Genomic DNA, 13,335 nt, shown 5'->3' with positions numbered 1-13,335 from the left:
CAGCAGAACTGAAACTTTCCTAATGGTGTACCGTTACCCCTTTGGCTGTGATCTCAAAATTTAAATTTAGTAACGGTTACCCAGGTTATTTAGTAGACAAATATCTAATGAATTACAGAAAACTTTCAACATTTAAAACTCATTTTTATTGCACCTCTAAATCTTCAAAAACATAATTTCACACATTTCCAAATGCCAACATGGGAATAAACATTTATACATTAATTAAAACAAAAATGCAACTTTAAAACACTCAAGCATAACCTTCAACTTCTACAGTTCAAAAAAAGACGTTTATAAAATAAGAACTTCATTTAACATTTCTAAAAACCCAGACTTGGTTTATGATATCTATAAATTACACTTAAATGCTGATTGTTCTCCTACAAAAAAAAAACACAACATAACAGTTCAGAATTTTCGGTAAATGATTCCTCTAAAAAGTTAACGAAATAAAATTTAAAGTTTTATAAGTACCCTACGGAATTTACTGCTTTCACTCTGGAACCGCCCACCGGAAAGGTAGATGAACTCATGGACAAACTCCTCGGCTAGGATCTCGAAATTTCTCCAGCTATTCTAATTTCAAGCGACTTAGGCATGTAGAGGGGGGACACCGGACGTCCAGCATAGATTCCTTCGGACTTGGCCCATCGTCTCAAAGATATCGGCTTTTGGCTAATCCCGGTAGTCCTTCCCGCTAGAGACTTCAGTTTAGCTTTCCCTAAGGTTACGATCCACCATCTCCGAGATACTGTCACGAACCACTCCTTCAGCGGACAAACTCCGTATCCCCAGGATACTGCTCTGATTAACTGCTTACTACTGGTACTGCAACTGCTACTAGCCACATTCATCGCTTCTCTTTTATCCTCCCGTCAACAAGGCGAAAGAATCTAGACTGACCTGTTTACCACGTCCAGAGTCATCCCGCATCCGGCGGACGTCAGAACCAAAAAAAAAGATCCCTGAGAAAAACCGTCATGAATCCACTAATACCCTATACAAGTTATAATACCATCTTCAATAAATATTAATAAATTTAGTTACATAGATTTTACCCAAAAAAATCCCTTTTTAAAAGACTAATTCAAAATTTCTAAAGAAAATATCATTATGATTGAATTTAAACTTTACCGTAGTGGTGCCATCTACAGACAAATAATCTATCTTTAAAAGTATTACAAAAAAAAACTTATAATAAATTTCAATTTATTATAATACCATCGCCTCACCGAAAAAAATTAAAATACTTTTAATTTTTTGAAACACTATAGCACTATGTTAAAATGACCTGGAACACTATCAAGAAATCAAGAAAACTAAATTATTGGTTTCACATAAAAAATTCCGTTTTTTCCTTTTCTCTAAGCTGTTCATAAATAATTCCTACTTAAAGTTCAAAATCTCTAAAAGCACCACGCGGCTTTAAACCTACTTTTAGATCTTTATCACTAAAATCAAATCTGACCCTAACAATGTGCACCTTGCAAGGAAACAGAAAAGAGGAATCAAATATGCACCAAAGTAGTTTAAACTACACTTAACTTTAAAAAACATTATAACTCAGATTTACACTTAGCAATACCTTTTCCAGCGGCCCATAGGGGGTCAGGAAAAGATTGTACAGCAACGTTATCAATCTTCAGCTTTCAAATTTTAAACATCGAAACATTCATAATCTGCATTTTCAAAATAACATTAAAAAAACAAAAATGGGACAAACCCCGTTTTGACTGATTACATACATCATTACAAATGCCAGTGGAGACCTACACTTCACACTTATGTACATAAAAGGACCGTGGTCCACCTGAAAACAAAAAACAGTCTCCACCGACCTACTACATTCCGGCTTATGTAACCAAAATATGCACCGCCAGATATAAACTCCTCCTCCATATTTGGAGAACATTTGACATTCCACCCCAAAACATTTATAACCCAATTTAAAACAAGAAAAATTTAGTTGCACCCCCCTCTTACAAATTCTAATTTCTTATGACCCGTCCATTTACTCGTTGTCTTAAGTTATAACGAGGTTGCGGAAAAGGCACGAATTTACCTGTCTCATACAGTAGATTTTCTGGAGCAGGTGTTTCTACTCTTTCCCTATCTATACTGCCACTGATTTGGTCACCGAACCCACTATCTCTGGATCGCAAAATTTCCAATCTTTGCTCCGCCTTTGCCACATTCTCCACATGAACAACCCTAGTATAGCCAAAATTTTTTGTATGTTGGATTTTCAAAGTGACCGGAGATAAGACTTCAACCACCCTGAAAGGGCCCTCATTAAATTTAGCAAATTTCTTGCACTGGTTTTTCTTTAACACAGGATTGAACCAGTATACCTCATCCCCTGCTTGGAAACTATATTGTTTGATGTTTTGTCTCTACGAGCTTTTCTATTTTCTGCAGAATATTCTAGATTTTCCCTCGCTGATGCATAAGTACTATGCAATTTACCAAGTAAATCTTTGGCAAAGTCCTCAGCACCCGCATAAGAGAAAGGTTTATGATTCCTGAGAAATTCCAGAGGTAAAGTTAATTCCCTACCATACGTTAATAGTGCCGGAGTACTTGCAACGCCAAAAGAGAAAAATGGCCAGGTATAAACACACCCGTTTGACCATCCTGTGGCGAAGGCTTATCTTTAAGACACATATTCGATTATAACTCAAATATCACAAATACACTATTAATTGAATATACCCGAACTTGTTTACGTCTATTTCAAAAACTGGGAATACATGAATACACTCAAATATGATACAACTTTAAAACACATAAAAAGTCAAATGTTAGCATCTGGAAATGCAAAAGATTGCAGCACCAATTTAGGCCCTCTCTATTAAATTTGCCTATCCTGGTCACGGCACCAATTTGTACCGTTACCCCTTTGGCTGTGATCTCAAAATTTAAATTTAGTAACGGTTACCCAGGTTATTTAGTAGACAAATATCTAATGAATTACAGAAAACTTTCAACATTTAAAACTCATTTTTATTGCACCTCTAAATCTTCAAAAACATAATTTCACACATTTCCAAATGCCAACATGGGAATAAACATTTATACATTAATTAAAACAAAAATGCAACTTTAAAACACTCAAGCATAACCTTCAACTTCTACAGTTCAAAAAAAGACGTTTATAAAATAAGAACTTCATTTAACATTTCTAAAAACCCAGACTTGGTTTATGATATCTATAAATTACACTTAAATGCTGATTGTTCTCCTACAAAAAAAAAACACAACATAACAGTTCAGAATTTTCGGTAAATGATTCCTCTAAAAAGTTAACGAAATAAAATTTAAAGTTTTATAAGTACCCTACGGAATTTACTGCTTTCACTCTGGAACCGCCCACCGGAAAGGTAGATGAACTCATGGACAAACTCCTCGGCTAGGATCTCGAAATTTCTCCAGCTATTCTAATTTCAAGCGACTTAGGCATGTAGAGGGGGGACACCGGACGTCCAGCATAGATTCCTTCGGACTTGGCCCATCGTCTCAAAGATATCGGCTTTTGGCTAATCCCGGTAGTCCTTCCCGCTAGAGACTTCAGTTTAGCTTTCCCTAAGGTTACGATCCACCATCTCCGAGATACTGTCACGAACCACTCCTTCAGCGGACAAACTCCGTATCCCCAGGATACTGCTCTGATTAACTGCTTACTACTGGTACTGCAACTGCTACTAGCCACATTCATCGCTTCTCTTTTATCCTCCCGTCAACAAGGCGAAAGAATCTAGACTGACCTGTTTACCACGTCCAGAGTCATCCCGCATCCGGCGGACGTCAGAACCAAAAAAAAAGATCCCTGAGAAAAACCGTCATGAATCCACTAATACCCTATACAAGTTATAATACCATCTTCAATAAATATTAATAAATTTAGTTACATAGATTTTACCCAAAAAAATCCCTTTTTAAAAGACTAATTCAAAATTTCTAAAGAAAATATCATTATGATTGAATTTAAACTTTACCGTAGTGGTGCCATCTACAGACAAATAATCTATCTTTAAAAGTATTACAAAAAAAAACTTATAATAAATTTCAATTTATTATAATGGGTACTGATGATTAACAGCACTAGGTATGAACTTGAATAATAAAACGAAATTTTTATTCTTGAGACGATCTTCAAATTAAAAATATTATGAAATATGTTTTCAGTTAATAGCAGTACCTCAGAATTGTGTATCTCATTTAACAGACGCAACCAATCACTTCCACCAATCTTCCTGAGAGTTTCAACTTGATGACGAAATTTTGATGACCGATTAACGTTGCTCATAATCTTTTTAGTTGTGTTTTCTCCTAAAACAAATCTACTCTTAGCCATTAAATACAACTGTTTTTGAGAAACAAAGTTGTAAATACACAATAACTACACAAACAGATGAAATTTTGAACTTATCTAGTTGCTTACAAGTTAGGAGGGTAATAGTTATAAGGTAAACCAAAATAAAAATATAATAAAATAAAATAAATCACTTTAGTCACAGTAACACCAATAAGGGAAGTTTTAGAGTATACTTCAGAATGGTAAACAAAAGGAGAACAAAATTATTCACAAATGTCACAGAAGAAATAAGAAATCTTTAATATTTTAAATGAGTTCTAATAATAAAAGCTTTGAGAGTTAATCCAAATAAGACGGAAAAAAAGCAATGAACAAAAATACAAAATATGAACTACTTTTAACTATCTAAGGCAAACGATAACATATAAACTATCAAACTAAAAAAGAAAGATTTTTGCATTATTTTAGTTATAAATATATTAGATATTTAGTAGTTATATCAGTTATATTTTAGTTATATACATGTGTATAAAATAAATAAAAACATATAATAGATAAGATTTTTGTCCAAATGCTAGTAAATTAATTTTTAGCAGAAAGATAAGAAAAAGTAAAATAAATTGATATCTTCCTAATCATTTTAGAGCTTTGCTGTGTTACATCTCCACCACACTTTGACAAAGCCAAAGTGACAATATAACCTAAAATATTCATGTTTGATACCTGCCTACTATTAATCTACATGGTAAACTTGGTTATCATTGCTAAAAGAAAAGAAGTATCTAACTAGATTTGTCAATTCTATTTATGATAAAAGAGCATTTAATTTTAGCACTAACATTTACTCTTTAAAAGGAAAAAAGATATGTCGTACATAAGGGTGGTAACCAGAAAAAAGTTTCTTAGAAAAATACCTAAAATTATTGCTGTCAAACCTTAAGTCGAAAAGAAAATGATTATCGTTTCTTATTTATTATTATTATTACTAATCTACACTTTGAAAGCTACATGTAAGTGAATCTTTTAGTATTAAATTGAAAAATAAATGTTCGTTTTACAGTTTGTTTTTTTCTGATTTTCAACTAACCATGAAACGTTCCAAAAAAGGGTAATTAAACAAATTTCAGCTGTAATATATTCACTAATTAGAAACATTGCAAAAGCAAATCAAAGATTTACACATTAACAATGCCTTAACATCAAGTTAACTTAATAAAAATTAGTTTTAAAGACTTAATCTTATTGTTAGGTAATAAAATATATAAAATTACTAGACAAAGCTGTTATGTTGATATTTAAAGCATCTGCTTAGAGGAAAACACAATAAACCAACCTTATACAAACACTATGATTATTATTTAACAATACTTCAAGAGCTACATAAATTTTAATTTTTTTCTTTTTTTTATTGATATTGATAACTCACTGTGAAACATTCTAAGAAATTATAATTAATTCTAAGAAAAGAATAAAGCATAAATAAGTATATACATGTAAAGAAACAAATAACTGAAAATAAAATATATTTTTTTTAATTAATTGATACTTTTATAAAAACTAAACATGTAATACACTTAATAAACACCAATTCTAAATAAACAAGAAAATTCCTTCACAAAATTTTATTAATCTGAATTAAAATTTAATAATTTAAAAATATCTGAATTAAATTTAGATTCACATTGTCTGATTCATTTCAGAATTGTATTTTAAAAAGTCAACACTATCACTTTTCATACACTGCAGTAATAATGCAACCGGAAAAGCATTAGTTTTTTGGTCTTAGGACATCCCACATCTTCACTAACTCATGCACATACTTCCGCATACGTAGCTCGGCTAACTTTGAAAGTTTTAATTCAAGAGTGATAATTTGTGGTCATCCAGTCTTCCCACTAAGAGATAATTTAATCTTTAAGGGAATTATTTATATCAACATCCAGGGATTGAAGCATTTCAGTAAACCATCTTGGAATGACAGTTAACTTTGTGGAAAATTTCTTACTGCAATTCTTTTAGGGAAACTTTCTTTGGGGATTAACTTCTGCTTTGAAACAACAAAAAAGCAAGGTTTTCTCCTAAAGTAAAACATGGCAAAACTATGGAAAAAGTAATTTTCCCATAAATCATTGTTGTTACATATAAAAAACTTATCCAGCAGAAATTAACAGACCCCTTTTACTTACTGGACTGTTAGAAGAAAAATGGACGATGTGGTCAGCTTTTTGACTTAGGAAAAAAATTAATCAACAGTTTTATTTTGTATGCAATTGAATCTTAGAGGCATTTTATCCATATTAACTATGTTTTTCTCATAAATTAGTTTTTAGTTTTGTTTTTGATACGAGAAATCCCACTAATTTTCATTTCCAATTAGAGAGGTAACGAATAGAGATTTGGACAAATAGCCGAATATTCGGCCAGAAAAACCGGCCAAATAGCAATATTTTTTTAAAAACAAAATCATTAACAAATATTAATGATTTTTGATCCACATATGCATAAATTAATATAAATAGTTTCATATATTACTAAGTTTAGTCATTATTGAAAATTGGTGTGAGGTAAAGGAAAAAAACTATAACGGTAATATTTAAGATAAATAAAAAACAGCAACCGTTATTAATAAAAGCTAAAGTGATAAATTTTTAAAAAAAAGGGAAATAGAAAACAATTTCCTTTAATTTTTAAAACTTTAATGTTAAAAATAACATTTGCTATTTTGTGGGGAAAAAATTATCCATATAACTTTAAAAGAGATACACTCTATTAAAAACGCTTTAAAAAATACAGTGCTAAGTAAAAAGCACCCATAAAAACGATCATAAATAAAAGCAAAACAAAAAAAAAAAAAATTTGTCTTAGTTTTTGAAAGAAAATTTAAAGCTAAACATCAATTTTCCAACTACGGTATTTAAAAAAAAATTGAAGAATAACCTCTAATATAAACCCTCATAATTTCTGCGTCATAACGAAAACGTTTATAAAAACAAATGCTTTTAAAAGAGAAAAAGCTAGATATAAACCAAAACAAAAATTGTTCTTAATTTTTAAACAAAAAATCTAAACGTTAAAAATCTCAATTTAACTTTTTCACATAGTCGTATTTTTAGAAATTAGCTACCATAACAGAATAACATTCATTAGAAATGCTCTCTAAAAATTGAAAAAACTTTGCCCCTCTCTAAAAACTTAGTAAAAAAATATTCTTCCAAAAAATACTTTGCTGAATATTTGGCTGAATATTCAGCAAAAGAGCCGAATACCGAATACTGGACAAATTTTCTTTACATCCTTATTTCCAATGTGAAGGTAAGCACTGTTCAATAGCTGTGCAAGCTCTTGCCTTTAAGCCATAAAAAAATAAGCAGGGATACCCTCTCCTATCAGGCTGTCTTCGTTTGTCAGCAATTAAAAACTCTTAAATAGATTTTTGCCTAAGACCTCTCATCTCATCCATATTGAAATTTCTTAAAGCTGCTTGATTACCTTTTTCCTCAGCAGTTTTAATTACTTTAAGTTTGAATTCTGAAGTATAATTGACATATTTTTTCTGGACATTTTTAGTGATTTTATTTCATACTTCACACACAACAGCTAAACTGAAATGCAATTTGAAACAAAAGAACCGTCTGACTACTAGGGTAACAGTTAACAGATGTAGAGATCTAAAGACAGAGAAATAGTCAGTCTTGATGTGACTTTCTTGATTATCTCTAGTCACATTTAAAAATATGAACAAGTTTTTCACCTGCTCTGAAAGGTGCTAGTGTGTGATTGATTACTCATCATCAAAAGAGGAATGGTTTTAAAATTTCCAAATAATTACTAACTTAACTAATCTTCCAAAATATACTTAAATATTTTCAACATAATACTAATGTTTCTTTTTGGATTTAAACCACAAGCAAGAAAATTATATATTTATCATAATCTTGTAGCAAATCTGGGCCAGCGCTAAGGATTTCAAATTATTAGCCAGTAAATTAACCAAATATCAAAACTATTCACCAATTTTCAAATGTCTTTGCCAAAAGCAAATCTTAACAATTTTTATGATTAATTTTCTACAATAAAAAAGTATTTTGCAGTAGTTTGTTTCAGGCTTATTTTATTTGTACCCAATTCTAATCGGTTATACAGCTTATCTACCGAAAATCACTGTAATCAAATAAAAAATACTGATTTGTTTAGAAAAATTCACTTTGACCTAATTTTGATGATCAAGTTAAATATATATTTTTCTTTCCAGGGGAAAAAAATCCTTCACCAATATTTTTGCCAAAACACAATTTTTTTCACCAAATTTACAATTTTACAGCATTTTGCGTGGTGGTGAATGCGTAGTGCGGGCCCTGCAAATAAAGGCATCGATAACCTGTGAAATGGCCGAACACTATTTACTCAGATAAAATTTTAAAGAAATATGCAAAAAAATAACTTTTACAATGCTTCACAACATTAAAAGAATTAGTTTTCAAAAAGTTAACATTTATATAAATTTTTGTGACATATATTTTATCAATAAAAACATAGCACTATAGTAATAAAAATCACCTGGAGAATTTTGTTCTTGATATTTTTGAATTTGTTGATGATGGTTATAAGAGTTCGAAATGCTTTCTCCCTAAAATTAAGAAATTAAATATGAAAAAACAAAAACACCTGTAGAAGACACTATGTTACACTATGATGTAAAAATATAAGTATAATAAAAAAAATGAAGTATTTATTAAAGTATAATAAAGAGCAAAAATTGCTCTGAAAATAAAATATTTTTCAACCCTAACTGAAAAGTCTACTTCACTTTGAATATTAATTTTTATAATTCAAAATTAGGGGATATGGAGAAAAAAACTGTTGGCAATCATTAATTTAATTGACTGATTATTTATATAATGCTACTTTTTCCAAGTAAATTTGTAGAAAAAAATTAGATTTGAAGTGGACAATTATTATGAAAGTTTGTATGTCTGGATAAATATAAATTTGATATAACTGATTTATCAACTTTAACAAATGCATCAGGAAAAGAGCTGATATCTCATTTTTAATATTATCATGTAGCATAGGAAAATTGTCACTTAATCAATAAAATTCCTTAACACTTAGCATATTTATATTTAAAAAAAGTATAAAATCAGTCAAGCATAATAATAAAAATAAAATAGACACAGGGTGCGGAGCGAAATTATTCAACAAAAAATAAGCACCTTTTAAGCACTTTTCAAGCACTCAAAAAATATTTTTAAGCACTTTAAAAAATATCATAACTAGGCAAGGTTGGAAAGTTTTTGACAATTGATAGTTTTATCTTGTTTTAACCTACATGTCAAAAAAAAAACCCTTTTGGCTTTGTTTTTGACTATTGTCAAAAATCATGAAATTTTGAATAAGTAAAACAAATGGCGTTTTCATACGTTACGGACTGACAATACGCTGAAGTAGATTGATTGGGTTTGAATTAATTGTGAAACGTTGAATAGAACAATGTGAACTGTGTCTTTATTATAATTCGTAGCGGAAATCAACATGGTAAAGGAAAAATCTCATTTTAAACAAAGGAAAATTAAGCACTTTTTCAAAACACCCAATAAAAAAAGCACCTTTAAGGGCTTTTAAAAAATGAAATCGGAAAAAAGCACCTTTCAGCACTTTTTAAAAATGCTACGCACCCTGAGACAATTGAACTTAAAAGAGCTATCAATATTAGCATACCTGTGAAAGATTTTGATTGACCAACGAGGAAGAATTTTCTCCTCGAGCTTGTTTTAAGGCTTGCAAAATCGACACAGTATCTATCTCTTTTTCAGTAGCTTTTAAGCCATCAAGTGTTAACTGTCAAAAAAATATATAAACAGATAAAGTAATTCAATTCTAAATGTTTCATTTTAGTTTATGTTCCATCAATGATATAAAATTTATATTTTACTGTTTTTCATGTTGAATAACTTTGAAAGCACTTACTTCAGGAGCAAGAGATCCAAAAAGTAGTAAGACTTGGGGCCTATAATCTACACAAAGTGTGACAGGATTGTGTTGTAAACTCAACGTTTCAAGACAGGGTAGTTTACTAATGTGAGAGATTTCTGGTAATGATGATATCAAATTGTATTCTAAAAGAAGTTCAGATACAGAAAATAACTTGGAAAACCCTAAAAAAAAATCTTAAATTAAAAAAAGAGAATCTGTTTTGTTTGTTACATTTAAATTGCAATTATATCACGATAAAATACAATGCATACAAGGAATTATTTCATTGCGATAAAAATATTTATATCATGAAGATTGAAACACAAGAATTTTAGGTAATTTAAATATATTGAACCGTTTAACCGTGCAAAATTACTATTCCAAACAATTTAACAAAATAGGGAATAAGTGAGGAAACAAAATAAAAAGATATCACTTTGTCATTGAATGAAAACTTTAAAATATTATTTATCTTAAGTTTTATTGATCAGAAACTATTTGACTCATTGTCTTCAAATTTTTGATTTCGCGATTCAAAAAAAATGCAAGTTATAGAGATTTAGATGATGAAAAAAATTAGTATACTTTAATATGATTCAAAAGTTATTGAACATTGTAAAATTAAATAATTAAAAAATAATAATTATTATAAGTTAGTTTTTGTAAGAAATTCTCTATAAATTGCGAAAAAAAAAAAATTATTTGTTTCAATAGTTTTATTGATTTAGCAAAAAGTAAAAAATAACATTTAGAAGTTCAAATTCAAACATTTGCAATCAAACTACCCAGAATATATTTTTCAGATTGTTTTTGAGTATTAAATATCCAAATCTGTAGAAAAAAGCACTTTATTTAGAAAAAGTAAATTTTAATACCTAATTTCATAACTTAAAATATTTCCTACATTAGCTAGTTAGAATATTTTGCAACCTTTAAGGTTGCATCTTATACATGAAAAACTTTCAATTCGATATTAAGTTTTTCCGATGTTCTTTTTTTTGTGCACCATATGACCGTAAGTAGTTCTTATATAAAAAAAAATAACAAATTTCTCAATGTGCTTGATTCTCAGTTAGAAAATAGCAAAATTTCTAAATGTAATTTGATTCCTGAGTATAGAAATAAAGATATCTCATTTTATTCAAATGATTTTTCTTTTGTTTTTTATGCACACATATATTGGCAGTTGATAGGGAAAACTTGTTTTTGGACTTCCTTTTATGCAACACAATCATTATATAAAATTAATCATTTTTCTAACAAAATTTAATTTATAATTTGTAATAAACTGTTATGTGATTTAAGAAAATTATTTAAAAAAAATTACATTTGATTTCTTGCATATTTAGTTTAATCAGTCAATAAAGCTTAGAAAATAAAATAAAAATTATAAACACTAAAACTTAGAATTACCTTGCAAGCTCTTGATTTTGTTTGATGACAGATTTAATGAGTGAATGTTTCCCAGTCTAGTATGAAGAGAATCAACCTCTTGAATTTTGTTATGAGATAAATTCAAAACAGATAATTCAGATAATGTTTCCATGTGCTCTATAACTTGAATTTCATTGTGACTTAAATCAATGTGCTTCACAGAAGATAAAAGTTTCTACATAAAAAAAATAAAACCATAAGTATTCGGTTTCTTAAAAGTTCTACTAACTATATGCAAAAAGAAAACAAATGATAGAATACTTAAGTATATATTATACAAATCAAGGGTAAGGGAAAAAAACAAGGTTTATTTTACAAAAAAACTAAAAATCCAATTTTTTTAAAGAAGGTCTTTTTTAGGTTATTAAAACAAATGGTTAAATAGTACTTTATGATCTAAATTAAATATAAAAAACTACTATGAAGTATAATCATGAAAACTTTTTCAACTATTAATATTACTAATAAACATTATAAACCAATAAACATTAAACTTTCCTTCCATAGACATGCTAATATGATAAAAAAAGAAGAAAAACTGGAGATTTTGAATATGCTTATACATTACTTTACAATTCAACTTAAAATGTGGATAAAAATCTAATATTAAAGTGTTATATTAGTAATGAATGTAAAAAAACGTGCTTCCCTATTGTGATATAACGTATAATTTTTCCTCCTTTTCCCTTCTTCATTCAGATACTTCCCAAAATCACAATTGGCCAAATAAATGGTAACCAATTAACAACACAAAAGAAACATTTATTAATAATGATAAAAGATTAGAAAATTAATATGACCAAGACATCTAAACAATTCGCTTCCGCTCTCCATCAGAGCGTTCCCTCCTCTGTCTTTTTACAACATCTACCTTGATGACAGCGCCATCACAACATGGAGGCATGACACCTATATTATGTTTTTATCATACTTAAGCATTATTTAATGTCATTAATTAGCAGTATTCAATTCACAACATTTATATCAATTTACTTAATAAAATGATCATGTCAATTTTTTCAAATAAATGAATACAAATTTTAACTTATAAGAGTGTTTTCTTCAGAAAACTTTTTTTATTTTTTTATTTGCAATGTCAAATATTAGATTTTGTACGCAAATATATATATATATATATATATATATATATATATATATATATATATATATATATATATATATATATATACACACACATATATATATATATCATCAAATAATGATGAAAGCATGAATGTTTTACTAAAGTGTGACATTTTTGCAACAAATATTTTTAATAGATGCTAGAATTATTTAACTCAAATCTCAATAACTGATTAGTGTTACTGACTATTCTGTAACTGATTATCTTCCAGGTTTTTCTAAAAAATTGCAATTTTTCCTGACTATTCTCTGCTTTTTCGGGTCAAAATAAAACTTCTTGACAATTCCAGGTTTTTCTGTTCTCCCTGAACCGTGGGATTCCTTTGTAAAGATGAAAAGGACTAAAAATGTCACTTGACCGGCATACATATATACATATGAAATAGTGAAGTAAAGGTAAGTAAAAAATTGTTTATTTTAGCACAATTAAGTTTAAAGCATAACAATGCATATAAATTATGCAACAT

General features: G+C 29.0%; 1 protein-coding gene across 3 annotated transcripts in view; it reads right to left on the bottom strand.

Annotated features, from left to right (window-relative positions):
• Window positions 1-13,335, bottom strand: part of LOC107449681 (uncharacterized) — a 42,084-nt gene that overhangs the window by 3,364 nt on the left and 25,385 nt on the right. For 2 of the 3 annotated variants that reach the window (XM_016065287.5, XM_043041834.3), the window contains 5 exons: window positions 11,705-11,900; window positions 10,286-10,473; window positions 10,037-10,156; window positions 8,876-8,945; window positions 4,202-4,332 (listed from right to left, as the gene is read on the bottom strand). In XM_016065287.5, the coding sequence (XP_015920773.1) occupies window positions 4,202-4,332; window positions 8,876-8,945; window positions 10,037-10,156; window positions 10,286-10,473; window positions 11,705-11,900 (705 nt within the window). The remainder of the gene's footprint in view (window positions 1-4,201; window positions 4,333-8,875; window positions 8,946-10,036; window positions 10,157-10,285; window positions 10,474-11,704; window positions 11,901-13,335) is intronic. The other variant, XM_016065288.4, reaches the window with a different exon arrangement.

This window comes from Parasteatoda tepidariorum, chromosome 12 (genome assembly GCF_982258835.1).
Source record: "Parasteatoda tepidariorum strain Cologne lab strain chromosome 12, Ptep-v5.0, whole genome shotgun sequence".
In the NCBI taxonomy this organism is placed as follows: domain Eukaryota; kingdom Metazoa; phylum Arthropoda; class Arachnida; order Araneae; family Theridiidae; genus Parasteatoda; species Parasteatoda tepidariorum.
Note: the sequence above shows the minus strand (reverse complement) of the source record. Positions and strands in the feature narration are given on the sequence as shown.